Below are 15,488 nucleotides of genomic sequence, written 5' to 3'. Positions count from 1 at the left end.
CTGTAATTGCTAAGAAATTTCTGTAATTGCTTTTTTTGGTACAGCCCCATAATTGTAGGCCATAGGTCCACACCGGTTTCAATATCTGTTGGTAAACCAGTGCTTTGTTCTGAATGGAAAGTTGAGAGTACCTACCTATTAGCCAATACATATTTTTGTACTTTATCTTCAACTGTTCAGTTTTCTTTTTGACATGATCCTTCCATTTGAGTTTGACGTCCAGATTTAAACCCAGGTATTTCGCTGTTTTCTTATTGGGAACAATGTTGTTGTTTAACTTTGCGGCACGGAAACATTCAATTGCACATGTAAAATGACCTCACTTTTCAAGAAACAATTGATAACCATTTGCGTTTGGCTGATAATTAAACCATAGGAATTTTACCAATTAATGATTATACTTAATAGGGGCAGAGCGAATACAGAAGTACATAATACAAACCTCTTGCGTATGTGTATCTTGATAAAAATAAGTTAGTAAGTGGTATATTTTGTGGATCACTGTGCAACATGTAGCAAACATTTGGTGGTTCAAATTTCAATCCGGTGTGCTAAAAAGAGTTAAGATAATTGGAAGATTATTTATTTTCTTGTTAGTGAAGTTAATATGAACTGATTTCTGTTCGTTACAACTTTATATGCCATTTTTTGGACCAGGGTTCTATTCCATTAATTGCATTTTGTAGGTTAATAGTAGATTCCTCTATATTTGCTCCTATTGTCAGGACTGCTGTATCATCAGGAAATGTGGCTAGATAAATGGTTTCCTTCTCCGGAATATCAAATGTGTACAAAAGGTATAGGACCGGTCCAAGAACGCTACCTTGTGGAACCCCTGCGTTTATTGGCTTTAACTCAAGAGTACTCGTTTTCCATTTTAACTATAAATGTTTACTGGTGTAGGTATGACTGCAATATTTCAATGAGTTGCACAGGAAATATTTTCTTTAGTTTCATTAACAGACCGTCATGCTATACTTTGTCAAATGCTTTTGCGATATCCGGGAATACTGCTGCACAAATTTTGTCCCCTTCCAAAGGTTTCTCTATTTTGGTTATTATTCGATGGATCTGGTCAGTTGTGGAGTGTTTATCACGAGTGCATAACAAGTACCTATATTAACCTTTAACTACCCGCGCATCAAGTTATGACATAACTACACGCGTGGCGTACTTTATACGCCACAAGAAAATACACAATAACAGCCGATTTGTTTATTTCTTTTTTTTTGAAAAAAATACACTTAGTTGTTTGTTATAAACCTTATTCGACATCAGTGAATACTTGGAGTTCCTTCTCAGTAAGCCAATTGGGATTTATAACTGGAATCATGGAATAACCGTATTCCACGATAAATAAAATTGCTAATAAAATTTTTTTGAAATGTGATTTTTTACGGGAGAAAAAGTATTGTTTATAAAGAAAAATATATGTTGTGCCATAATGACTAAAAAACAATTGAAATATGTACTTATATTACTACTTATATTAATATAATCGTGGCGTATATTGTCCACCACCGGAAACAACAAATAATAAACTGATTACGATCTTCCCAGAACGCCGATTATAACGAACGAAACTAAAACCAAATTGTAAAGCACATTCCAGTGATAGGTTAGAGATATAAACAAGGTCAAAAATTAAATTTTTAAATATATTTGCAGTAGAATTCTTATATCTGGCGTACAAAATACGCCAGCGCGTGTAGTTAAAGGTTAATCTTTAAACATGTTGGGATTTATTCTTAGAAAGTGTAATCAGTTTTCAGTACAAAACTTTAAAAATGTTATACTTTAGTTTAGTTCGATCAGTTTTGGAATATGGTTTTCTCATTTGGCCTCCTTCATATAATAGTGACATCTACGTACAGTATTGAGAGAGTTCAAAATAAATTCTTGAGGGTATGTGCTTACAAAATCGGTTTTATTGGACAGCAATAGACATGCATACAAGATATACTGTCAATACTGAATATCTCGTCACTACATCATAGAAGGTTTGAAGCGGATTTATGTTTCCTTTTTAAGATCATAAATGGATAGGTATGTTCAAGATCCAGAGTTACTAAGATTAATAAGTTTTAATGTTAATACTAGAACTCGTAACATTGAGATTTTCAACATTCCATTCCACACTACAAATTATGGTCAAAATGAACCCATTACAAGAATTTTACGAACTGCCAATAAGCACAGCAATAGTTTAGAATTATTTGGAATGACTACAACAACATTTAAGAAATCAGTTGAGATTTTGAGCATTACTTAATAACATAAGCTACTAATTTAATTGAATTTTGTTTAATTTTGATTTGTTTTTGTAACGCAACCTATGCTTTGCAAAAGGTTGACGTTATATTTTTGTAAAAATGGTATATCCGTAAAATAGATAATAAACAAATTTATGGAGCAGAAACATGATAAGACTATAACTAAAAAGCTACAAAAAAGGCCATACATTGATTTGATAAAATAATATTTTTTGTTGACAAATTCAGTCATTTGCACATTTTCTTGATCTGGTGAGACATTTATAAGCAGTGGCGGCTCGTGATTTTTTACAATAGGGGAGGCTGTACCTAACTGTAAAATATCTAGACAAATTTGCACTAAAAAAAAATCCGCCAAAAAAATCTAATTTAAGGCCCCTTTTTTGACCATTTTTTATTTACATTTTATAATATCATCATAATTCATAATTTCATAATATCATATCATCTTAAAAATAGTTAGTCTAGGTAATTGTTAAAGTGTATTACCAAAGTTTGTGTCGTTTATTTGTTAACAATAATTATGTCTCTGTAAGTAGATATGCATATCAAAATAAATACAGATTTAATGTTTAGCAGTCCATACAGGTTTATACAGTCCATACATTGTTTAAGATACTCAACTGAAGTTTTTTAATTCTAAAAGCGGCCTACTGCGAATCCAAACACACGGTAAATTACCGATATGTTGCTTTGACGGTAAATGACCGATTTCTGACTACAAATAATGAAAAAACTAAAAGTGCGAATTTTGTGATGAAATTTGGTATGTGGGGTTAGAACATTATGTGGAACAACTTGTTCAAATAACTTTTTCCGATATCGCTAACGCGAAGCAAATTAGCAAAGTAAACAAAACAGTGTAGCATGTGTAAAAAGTTTATGGGTAGGCTAAGCCTCCCTTGCCTCCTCTGACCCGCCGCCACTGTTGACAAGTATTGTAAATAATCTTTTGATGGTCATGTGTAAAGTTTTTATGTTCCAAAATTCAGTTTTAAAAAATCTATTTGTTTCTCCCATATAAACTTTTTATTGTTAAGTACTGTTGCTTTTTCGTTCCTGTTTCCCGGTATATAATTCATTTTAAATTTATAGAAATGAACTGGATAAAGAGGAATATGAGGAAACAAAAAATGACACTATGGATCAACTTAAGGAACTTAATGATAGTTTAAGTAAATTAGTAAAAGGAGACATTTCTCTAATTAGTGCACTAAGTGCTGTTCAGCTGGTAAGTATTGTAGTTATTGCTTGTTTTATAACCTATTATTTGAAAAATTGAAGCGTTTATTTGAAAAACAACACATGTCCAATACACAAGCAACTTTATGTAGTGTTCTCATAGAATAGTAGTTTCTTACTCCATCAGACACATTCAGTTCAGTTGTGTAAAAATCTCAGATGTCCGGAGTAAACTACATAGAAAATTTGGATAGTTTTAGAAAAACAACAGATGTCGATGTGTTTTTTTTGTAAAAACAACACTTGTCCCATCTTAGTAAACAGTAATAGCTGGGCGTGAATGATCTTATCCGTAAATTTATCAGTTGTTTGCGTTCTTTGTTAGTAATAGGTGATGTTTGTTTCTTTTGTATGTATTAGGAATGAATAGTTCAACGTGGCGGAAACTGTTGAACACAATACCTCTATATTTTCCAATATACACATAGTTTCAAAAGTTATGCATCACTTAAAACTATGCTCATTTTCATAGTTGATTTTTTCGTGAACAGATTAAGGCCGATGTCAGATTATGCGTTTTGACCGGATGCGTTTCCGCCGCATCCGGTGAAAACGCATAGTGTGACAGATCGGTCCGGTTGCGTTGGAAACGGATGCGTTTTGAGTCATCGGTACGCGCTTACAAACTGCACCAGACTAAACGCATAGTGTGACAGGTCGGTCCAGTTGCGTTGGAAACGGATGCGTTTTCACCGCATCCGGTCAAAACGCATAATGCGGCATCGGCCTAACGGATTCCGCTTATGTTTTTTATTATTTTAGACTTTTCTTTGATATTTACACAGTTGGGCAAAACTATACTCAAATTTCTCTTTTGAACATGTACCGGGTGCAAAAAAAGATATGTTTTTCTGATGTTAAGTTTGAGACACCCTGTAGAGAGGACGACGTATAAGTGTAACGATTTGTTAAGCACTATAAGTATCCGATTTAAGAGCAATCACCAAATGTTAAGTAGATTCTTACAAAAGTTATAAACAATTAACTTATACAGGGTGTTTCATTAATATAATTGTCCATATAGTAACTGGAGAAACCTTAGCACAAAATACGAAGATATAACCTAAAACACTTAAAAAATGTGGTTCCTTACTGAGTTACAGGGTGTTTTATCTAAAAATTTAAAAACTATTTTTGATCAGCATTTTAAAACTATTCGACGTATCCTTTTCATACTTGGCAGAAAGTATAGGTACTGTACAAACTACTAAATTGCATTAAACAAACGTTTCTGGCTATTACCAGAGGCGTACGACGGGGGAAAGTGAATGGTTGACCCTTTCCAAATTCTACGCCACAGGCGGAATTGCTATTTTAGTTCAATTTTTGGATTCTCCAATACTTTCTATGAAAATAATATACTCTTCATTCGTAACGATAAAGTCATTAGTTTTCGCGATATTTGAAGTTAAAAATGAAACGACACGGTTATTTTGATTAATGTATTGTGTCGCTTCATTTTTAATTTCAAATATCTCGAAAACTAATCATTTCATCGTTACGAATGAAGAGTATATTATTTACATAAAAAGTATTGGAAAATCAAAAAATTACACTAAAATAGCAATTTCGTCAGTTGCGTAGAATTTGGGAAGGGTCAACCAGCCACTATCCCCTGTCGTACGCCTCTGATAGTAGCTAGAAACGTTTATTGATCTTAATTTAGTAGGGTGTACAGTGCCTACACTTTCTGCCAAGTATGATAAGGATACGCCAAATAGTTTTAAAGTACCTACTGGGTACAAATAATTTTTAAATTTTAATCATATTTTGAATCATATCATAAATTAATCAAAAGAACAACTAGACATTTTTAAAATATCTATAGGTCCCAGGTCGACTCAGCCTGAATAAAATGAGTACCTTGGGTAAAACCAGGGGTAATAATAGGCGGTTGAAGCGTAGCACTGGCCCTGTTACCTTCCTTGTATACCGTAGACCCTAGATAAAGCAGACTACCCTGCTATAATCCCAAAGCCGCGTCAGCGGTATAAAACGGGAGACTATTATATTATAAACAATTAACGCCTAATTTTGCTGTTTTCGGGCCGCCTCTCCCGCTTGGCTATTTGACTGGCTTGGCTCAAATATCATATGATGAGCTCTTATATGTATAAACATAAAATATCAGTATCAGGAGTTTTTCAAAGTTATTTATAAATTAAATGTATGAAGTTGAATGTAATGTTTCTGGATTCCACGTTAAGCATTATAAATGGTCGCCTTTATAGCATTCTCTCTCAAATGATCTAGTGTCCATCGAATGTACACTAGATTTTTTTCTATTCGAAATAGACTAAAAAAAATATTGGGATGGCCGGTGAATGAACTCGGATTACCCTATCAATTTAGCGTCGTAACCACTACAACTACATAAACCATTTCGGCGATAATGGTTAAATGTATTATACCTTCGGAAGTCGATAACTTCTGAACGGCTTAACTGATTTTGATCATTAAACATGAGTTTGAAACGGAGTGACAAGTAGTATCTGATGCATCTAAGGTCAAGTATGATAACTGAAGGTATTACAGGAATTATTGAGCTTGAAAAACCGTTTTTCACATAAGAAATAGATTTGATCATACTTATGAAGCCTATGAAACTTAAAAATTCGAATTTTCCCAGATATGTGGTATACACCGTTAGATACATCTAGAGTCCCCCTAGAAACGCTAAGTTATTGGTGCAATTCGTAGCTTGAAATTTTGAGTAGTTGTCGAAAAACCCAAAATTTTCAAAGTTTAGCTCTTCAGTTTTTCGGCTATACTGAGCCGTGTATAGGTATGATCTTGACCGCTTAGGCGCTATTTGAAAGCTTAACTCAACGCTATTGATTTGGTGTATTTGCAGCTTTCCTGTCTCTCCTTGAACCTAAGATATATACGCTCAAAGAATATGCCATTTTGTATCTACCTAGCCCTATAGCTGGCTTATGGGTGGTCAAAAGTCACAATCTACACCGGTTCTGAATCGGCCCTGGCCCCCTCTTTAAACACAAAAAGAAATCAAAAATGAATAACCATTTTCAATTTCGTTGCAAAACATATGTGCCTCATATGAGAGCAGCATATGTGCCTCCTGATGAGAGACTAATAAGTTTCGAAACCGGTAGAGGTGCTTGCAGCACTCTCTGATTGGACTGGAATATGGTTCGGCTGTATTTTCGTTTTGCAACGAAATTGAAAATGGTTATTCATTTTTGATTTACATTTACTCTGTGTGGAGTATGAAGGGAACCAGTCTCGTTGGAACTTTACCGCGCTGAGCAGATGTGACGTGAATTGTAAATTGTAGAATTCCCTCATCTTCCTTAGTCTCAGCATCCGTATGGCTTGCAAATTGTAGAAGCCTCGGAGGTGTAACCAGAGAAGGTTCCCATTGTTTTCATTCTGGTGGGATATGTTATATGCCATTAGAGTGAAAACTTAGTCTTTTGCTAGCAGTTGCCGCTAGGGCATCTATGCCATTTCGTTCGTTGCAATTCGGGACTGCACGCTGGGGTATGTTTTGGTTGGATCAGGGAGAGCAGCATATGTGCCTCCTGATGAGAGACTAATAAGTTTCGAAACCGGTAGAGGTGCTTGCAGCACTCTCTGATTGGACTGGAATATGGTTCGGCTGTATTTTCGTTTTGCAACGAAATTGAAAATGGTTATTCATTTTTGATTTACATTTACTCTGTGTGGAGTATGAAGGGAACCAGTCTCGTTGGAACTTTACCGCGCTGAGCAGATGTGACGTGAATTGTAAATTGTAGAATTCCCTCATCTTCCTTAGTCTCAGCATCCGTATGGCTTGCAAATTGTAGAAGCCTCGGAGGTGTAACCAGAGAAGGTTCCCATTGTTTTCATTCTGGTGGGATATGTTATATGCCATTAGAGTGAAAACTTAGTCTTTTGCTAGCAGTTGCCGCTAGGGCATCTATGCCATTTCGTTCGTTGCAATTCGGGACTGCACGCTGGGGTATGTTTTGGTTGGATCAGGGAGAGCAGCATATGTGCCTCCTGATGAGAGACTAATAAGTTTCGAAACCGGTAGAGGTGCTTGCAGCACTCTCTGATTGGACTGGAATATGGTTCGGCTGTATTTTCGTTTTGCAACGAAATTGAAAATGGTTATTCATTTTTGATTTACATTTACTCTGTGTGGAGTATGAAGGGAACCAGTCTCGTTGGAACTTTACCGCGCTGAGCAGATGTGACGTGAATTGTAAATTGTAGAATTCCCTCATCTTCCTTAGTCTCAGCATCCGTATGGCTTGCAAATTGTAGAAGCCTCGGAGGTGTAACCAGAGAAGGTTCCCATTGTTTTCATTCTGGTGGGATATGTTATATGCCATTAGAGTGAAAACTTAGTCTTTTGCTAGCAGTTGCCGCTAGGGCATCTATGCCATTTCGTTCGTTGCAATTCGGGACTGCACGCTGGGGTATGTTTTGGTTGGATCAGGGAGAGCAGCATATGTGCCTCCTGATGAGAGACTAATAAGTTTCGAAACCGGTAGAGGTGCTTGCAGCACTCTCTGATTGGACTGGAATATGGTTCGGCTGTATTTTCGTTTTGCAACGAAATTGAAAATGGTTATTCATTTTTGATTTACATTTACTCTGTGTGGAGTATGAAGGGAACCAGTCTCGTTGGAACTTTACCGCGCTGAGCAGATGTGACGTGAATTGTAAATTGTAGAATTCCCTCATCTTCCTTAGTCTCAGCATCCGTATGGCTTGCAAATTGTAGAAGCCTCGGAGGTGTAACCAGAGAAGGTTCCCATTGTTTTCATTCTGGTGGGATATGTTATATGCCATTAGAGTGAAAACTTAGTCTTTTGCTAGCAGTTGCCGCTAGGGCATCTATGCCATTTCGTTCGTTGCAATTCGGGACTGCACGCTGGGGTATGTTTTGGTTGGATCAGGGAGAGCAGCATATGTGCCTCCTGATGAGAGACTAATAAGTTTCGAAACCGGTAGAGGTGCTTGCAGCACTCTCTGATTGGACTGGAATATGGTTCGGCTGTATTTTCGTTTTGCAACGAAATTGAAAATGGTTATTCATTTTTGATTTACATTTACTCTGTGTGGAGTATGAAGGGAACCAGTCTCGTTGGAACTTTACCGCGCTGAGCAGATGTGACGTGAATTGTAAATTGTAGAATTCCCTCATCTTCCTTAGTCTCAGCATCCGTATGGCTTGCAAATTGTAGAAGCCTCGGAGGTGTAACCAGAGAAGGTTCCCATTGTTTTCATTCTGGTGGGATATGTTATATGCCATTAGAGTGAAAACTTAGTCTTTTGCTAGCAGTTGCCGCTAGGGCATCTATGCCATTTCGTTCGTTGCAATTCGGGACTGCACGCTGGGGTATGTTTTGGTTGGATCAGGGAGAGCAGCATATGTGCCTCCTGATGAGAGACTAATAAGTTTCGAAACCGGTAGAGGTGCTTGCAGCACTCTCTGATTGGACTGGAATATGGTTCGGCTGTATTTTCGTTTTGCAACGAAATTGAAAATGGTTATTCATTTTTGATTTACATTTACTCTGTGTGGAGTATGAAGGGAACCAGTCTCGTTGGAACTTTACCGCGCTGAGCAGATGTGACGTGAATTGTAAATTGTAGAATTCCCTCATCTTCCTTAGTCTCAGCATCCGTATGGCTTGCAAATTGTAGAAGCCTCGGAGGTGTAACCAGAGAAGGTTCCCATTGTTTTCATTCTGGTGGGATATGTTATATGCCATTAGAGTGAAAACTTAGTCTTTTGCTAGCAGTTGCCGCTAGGGCATCTATGCCATTTCGTTCGTTGCAATTCGGGACTGCACGCTGGGGTATGTTTTGGTTGGATCAGGGAGAGCAGCATATGTGCCTCCTGATGAGAGACTAATAAGTTTCGAAACCGGTAGAGGTGCTTGCAGCACTCTCTGATTGGACTGGAATATGGTTCGGCTGTATTTTCGTTTTGCAACGAAATTGAAAATGGTTATTCATTTTTGATTTACATTTACTCTGTGTGGAGTATGAAGGGAACCAGTCTCGTTGGAACTTTACCGCGCTGAGCAGATGTGACGTGAATTGTAAATTGTAGAATTCCCTCATCTTCCTTAGTCTCAGCATCCGTATGGCTTGCAAATTGTAGAAGCCTCGGAGGTGTAACCAGAGAAGGTTCCCATTGTTTTCATTCTGGTGGGATATGTTATATGCCATTAGAGTGAAAACTTAGTCTTTTACAAAAAGAAATATTCAGATCGGTGTAACTTTTTCACACACATACATACATACATACAGTTCACCAAATATAGCTGAAAGTGTGAAAATAACTACGATTATGATGCGCATTCGTCAAACGACGGACCTCGCACTCGCACTGACGGTCCAAACCCAGACCCTTTGTATGTGCGTTCTCACTTCATTGTTAGCGCAGGCAATGGGAATTTCACACTTTCAGCTATTGGGACCGTGCAAGTTCGGCAAAGCGACACCTATTTCTACGCTCTGCAACTTTATTCGCACTTTTAATTATATTGGCCAATTATATTAGTTCTGGTTACTGGATAATTGTCAAGGCCATATTCCAAAAAAATAATAAGAAGAAAAAATAAGATTCAGGTTATGTTATTAAAACGTAAACAATTGTATGTAGTAAATAAAACTAGTTATTAAAATGCAGTACTGCCAGCAAAATACAATTAATTAAATTTACCTTTATATAATAATTGCATATCATATCAATATTATGGAGCAACATATAATTTTTCTTCTTCACTGACAGTAGATATGAAATGTACGTCAATTTGACAATTTCAATTGACAATATGAATTATTTAAGAAAGTTGCAATATTTCTCCGCTATTCGCGCACGATCGTTTCTCAATTCCCTTCCAAGTACTTGCACACCTCGAATATTTGGTGAACTGTACATACATATCCACAAACATTTTCCCCTTTTTAAATAAAAATTGAGTCATACTTCTGAGCTCGGTAACTTTTGAATGGTATAACCGATTTTCAAAATTAGTCATGCGTTGGAAAGGTAATGATCACTATGATCAGTGCTATCAGAAGCCGCAAAGGTCGTATTTAAATTTTTGGACATTTTTGTGAGTTTTGGGGACGAGAACAAAAAACAGACCCTAAATGGGAAGGGCCGTAAAATCCACATCCTTGGACCAAAATGGAGAGTTGACATATGGATGGACGAGTCTTTTCCTAAACTTTAAGATGGGATTTGGCCCAATTTTCAATTCAGTCAGATTTATAAAATCGAAAATTTCGTGTATGTATAATATATAGAGTCGTGTAGGGGTGTTGTGCGCCACTGGCGAGAACTGCCGTTCTTTGGTAATAGACGAGAAGCTTAGCTTAGAATATTGGATTTGTTTAGAATTACGTTTTGTTTTATATTTAAGGTAAACTTACTATGTTCATTTTATTTTAGGCTACACAAGCTGCCATATCAAAGGCCTTTAAGACGCCAGAAGTCATAAGACTTTTTGGCAAAAAAGAACCTCAACAATTGCGAGAAAGGTTGTGTATAATAGACGAAGAAGTGAAGCTAAATAAGCTCAGTTTAGAAGCTAGGGACAGTCAGAAGGTATTTAACCGTTATGACATTATGTAATTTATTGGCAGGTAGGATATCTGTTGATTTCGCTGTGGGCCTTTCTCTGATTTTCGGATTATAGTTTCCACTTTTCTTCTACACGTATTCCTGCGGGTTTCGACAGCATCGTTAAATTCTACATTTCTGTTAATACCAACATCGACCAGGCGAGAGGAAGGTGCAACAGTCAGACGAGTTTTTGACCGAATAGGCCGATGGGATAATGAATCAGAGCCTAAGAACTCTGAGATTTAGGTATCAAGACACTTTAGAGGACGATTTAACATCTATTGTAGTTAGAGCATGGAGAAGAGTTGTCAGAGACAGGGGCGAATGGAGGATTGTTCTGAAGAAGGCTTTGGCTCATAACGAGCTATGATCCAACTGATGATGATGAAACCTATTTAAACTCCTAGAACCAATTGTTGACATATGAATAAAGTATATTGGCGATCAAGTACGCTTAATTTTAATGTGTGCCGTCAAGTAATTAATTTTAATACAGATTTTTTTTCTCAAGTCAAGACAACCATTTTATTTTGATTGTACCCACCTTTCTTCTTTATGCTAATGACTTTTACCCGTGCCAATATTTAAAGGTCTTTTCAAGTATGTACTTCAAAAAGTGTAATATGAGTTTTTTTTTTCAAAAAAGACTTGAATGTTTAGGCAGTCCGCACATCAAAGAAACATGAAACGTAAATTACGTTTCATGGAAATAAAACACTGCTAAACAAATATACGTCCGGCCATTTATGAAACTCTCCGAAAATAAAAATGTGTCATGAGCATGAATCACACTCGTTTCATTGGTAGGCGGACTTTGAGGTTTGTTTAGCAGTGTTTTATTTTCATGAAACATGTTTCACGTTTCATGTTTTTCGTTTCATGTTTCTTTGGTGTGCGGCTTGCCTAAGGAGTCGGGTTCTATACAACCTACAAAAGTAAATAAATTTTTTTGTTATTTTATTAGGTACCTTTATTTAGGTTTATTATCATGTTTTTATAAAACTTTAGCTTTTGAGATATTTGCAAAAAACATGTTTTTTTCGATTAAAAACGACCACATTAGCCGCCAATATCATATCTCAAAAAGTTTGTTTTCTCAAAAGTACTGTAAAAAATTTTTACAGAATATTTTATTTTTTATAACAAAAATTCCAATTCTCAGATAGGGTGGCATCTACCGCTAGGGTATAAGCACACATCGGCACTATATAAGTTTTGTTTCTTGGGCCACTTTACTTTCTAGCTACAGTTCTAAATTCATGCCAATCCATCCCTTCAGACAAAACAGGCAGCCAAATGCTTGAGTGATTGTTCTATTTGTCGACAATTTGCATTTGATATTTCCTGTGTACGAGGTAGTACCTACTTAATAGTGTAAAATATTTCAGCGAAAGACAGTTCATGTTTCCTTTCGACTCATAGGCGGTTCAGCATCCCCAGACAACTGTTTCTGTCTCTAGACTTCTTCAGTGCGGCTACCTGAAACCAAACTGTGTATATAAGCAGAATTATAAGGACACTATATACTTTCTTTCTTCTTCTTTAAGTGCCATCTCCGCGACGGAGGTCGGCAATCATCATAGCTATTCGGATTTTAGAGATGGCTGCTCTGAAAAGTTCATTTGATGTACATCCGTACCATTTTCTCAGGTTGCGCAGCCACGATATTCTGCGTCTTCCTATGCTTCTTTATCCTTGAATCATAGACTACCACTAGAACCACTCTAGACCAGTGTTTCCCAACCTTTTATGTCTGGCGACCCGCCTTCTGATGTTTTTTCATATTCGCGATCCATCCCTCACCTCCGTCGGTTGTAAGCTCGACACATTTGGACCAATTACTTCCATTTTCGTGAATAAACTTATTCAAGGAATCGAAAATGTATTGGCCAGTTGTAGGAGTGTTGAGTGTGTGGCAAAATAACATTTCTTCTTCAACTGATTCATTGAAATTAAACATTACTAAGCATAACGAATTAACTTTGTCAGCACTATCTGTACTTTCGTCTAATTGTAAAGAATAAGTCATTTTCTTTCATAGCAGATATTAAACTCTCCTTTACGTTAACAGACATTTCCGTGATTCGGCATTTCACTGTAGTGTTGGATATGTAGTTTACATAGCTGTTGATCTGTTTTTTCGTCAAACAGAAGTGACGAAATTATTTCTGTCCCGGACAAAATGAGGTTTTCGCCTGCTGTGTGCGGAGCGCTATTTTTTGCTATTAGCCATGCTATAGCTATAGTAAGAGGCCATGGTAATTTTATTTATTACCTTGTCCCGACGCCATATTCGACCTGGTCGAAATCAGTTCTTTGAAAAAATATCAAAGGTTTATTTAAGGTTTCTAGAAGTTTAGTTGAAATGAAGTTTTGAAGGCTTCATACTTTCGAAAGGTTTAGCCAATGTTTCGAAACAAAGTGGTGCATTGTGGTATATCTTCTTTTTCCGTACCTATAAGCGTGAAAAATGATTGAAGGTATTCAGGAGAATATTTTCGTAAATTTTTCTTCCCTTTCTTAAAATTTGGAAATACTGGAGGTACGTTAGCGTCATTGCTAGAAGATGGACGAATAAAATCACCTTCGCCAGTAGATTGCAGTTTTCTCTTAACACAAGACCCACTTTTTAGCCAGATTTTCATCGTTAAATACACTAAACGCAAAAAGTATCACATAATTTTTGAAACAGCAAAAAAGTTTAAAAATAATTTTTAATTTTTAGCAGAATGTTATAATACCCGTCTATCGTCTTCTTTAGGTGTCTACAAACCCGTAGCATTTCAAGTTGAAGCGTGTTTTTGCCGAAAAAAAAAAAAACAGGAAACAAAACGCTGTTAAAGCAGAAAACTTCACTACTTTTAAACGAAAACAACGTTAGAAAGAGGATCAAGCCACTGTGGTATGTTATTACTCGGGCAAATACCAGAGCCAAACTGAGAAGAAGAACCGAGTGTTTGGATCCGAGCATTGATTAATAAATACTACACAGGGTAGTTTTTAATCAGTGGTCCGAGTTAGAGGGCAAGTGGGAGAAAACCGGTCGGACTGGCGTCTGGGAGAAAATCGGTCTGTCGCTACTCAGCTACTACTGTACGTGATGTTGATTATAGTTACTTTCGAGTATTCGTTACTTTGATTACTATGATTATTTTGTTACTTTTGTATTTGAGTACCGGTAATCATATCGAGAATCGGATTTCTCAGTAGGTAGGTATTTTGTATAAAGTAGGTAATAATTTACAGTATTCTTTACTTTGGTTACTATTATTACTTTTGTATTTGAGTACCGTTAATCATATCGAGAATCGTATTTCTCAGTAGGTAGGTATTTTGTATAAAGTAATCATTTACAGTATTCGTTACTTTGATTACTATGATTACTTTTGTTACTTCTGTATTTGAGTACCGGTAATCATATCTAGAATCGTATTTCTCAGTAGGTACTATTTTCTATAGGCATTCCGATATAACAACGACCTTCACCGATCTGTTTAAGGGATAAAAATGATTTGATTACTTTGATTACTTTTGTATTTGAGTACATACCGGTAATCATATCGAGAATCGTATTTCTCAGTAGATAGGTATTTTGTATAGGTATTCCGATATAATAACTACCTTCACGAAGTACGAAGTAATCAGAGTAATCAAAGTAGATACAATAGTCGTTACTCGCTCTGTTACAATTGGTACGAAGTAATCAGAGTAATCAAAGTAGATATAATAGTCGTTACTCGCTCTGATACGATTGGTACGAAGTAATCAGAGTAATCAAAGTAGATACAATAGTCGTTACTCGCTCTAATACGATTGGTATGAAGTAACGAAGTAATCAGAGTAATCAAAGTAGATACAATAGTCGTTACTAGCTCTGATACGATTGGTACGAAATAACGAAGTAATCAGAGTAATCAAAGTAACGATTTGCCTCTCTGTATAGTAATCGTTACTTTCGGTATTCGTAAGTAACGAGTACTTTGTAACTAATAGTTACTTTTTCAACATCACTACTGTACGTGCCACGCCGCGACCCACCTGAAATCCGTCCGCGACCCACTAGTGGGTTGCGACCCACTGGTTGGGAAACGCTGCTGTAAAAGTTGATTATAAAATTATTTTTATAATTCTGCTTATATACACAGTTTGGTTTCTCTTCGATTCAGAGGTGTTCAGGTAGCCGCACTGAAGAAGTCTAGAGACAGAGACAGCTGTCTGGCGATACCTCTGAATCGAAAGGAAACATAAACTGTCTTTCACTTTTATCTTTACTCAGATTTTTGAGTACCAGGAACTAGCTTTCGGATCTTTTCATAGACGGATGAAGCGAAATGTGACTGCACATTGTAGATGTCTTTTCGTCTTCTTTATTC

The 15,488-nt window shown here is 36.6% G+C and overlaps 1 protein-coding gene across 2 annotated transcripts in view; it reads left to right on the top strand.

The window, feature by feature from the left end:
- Positions 1-15,488, top strand: part of LOC126878754 (protein LZIC-like) — a 33,482-nt gene that overhangs the window by 13,988 nt on the left and 4,006 nt on the right. For both annotated transcript variants that reach the window (XM_050641625.1, XM_050641624.1), the window contains exons 2-3: positions 3,369-3,504; positions 10,942-11,097. In XM_050641625.1, coding sequence (XP_050497582.1) covers positions 3,369-3,504; positions 10,942-11,097 — 292 coding nt within the window. The remainder of the gene's footprint in view (positions 1-3,368; positions 3,505-10,941; positions 11,098-15,488) is intronic.

Source organism: Diabrotica virgifera, chromosome 1, assembly GCF_917563875.1.
Source record: "Diabrotica virgifera virgifera chromosome 1, PGI_DIABVI_V3a".
Taxonomy (NCBI): domain Eukaryota; kingdom Metazoa; phylum Arthropoda; class Insecta; order Coleoptera; family Chrysomelidae; genus Diabrotica; species Diabrotica virgifera.
Note: the sequence above shows the minus strand (reverse complement) of the source record. Positions and strands in the feature narration are given on the sequence as shown.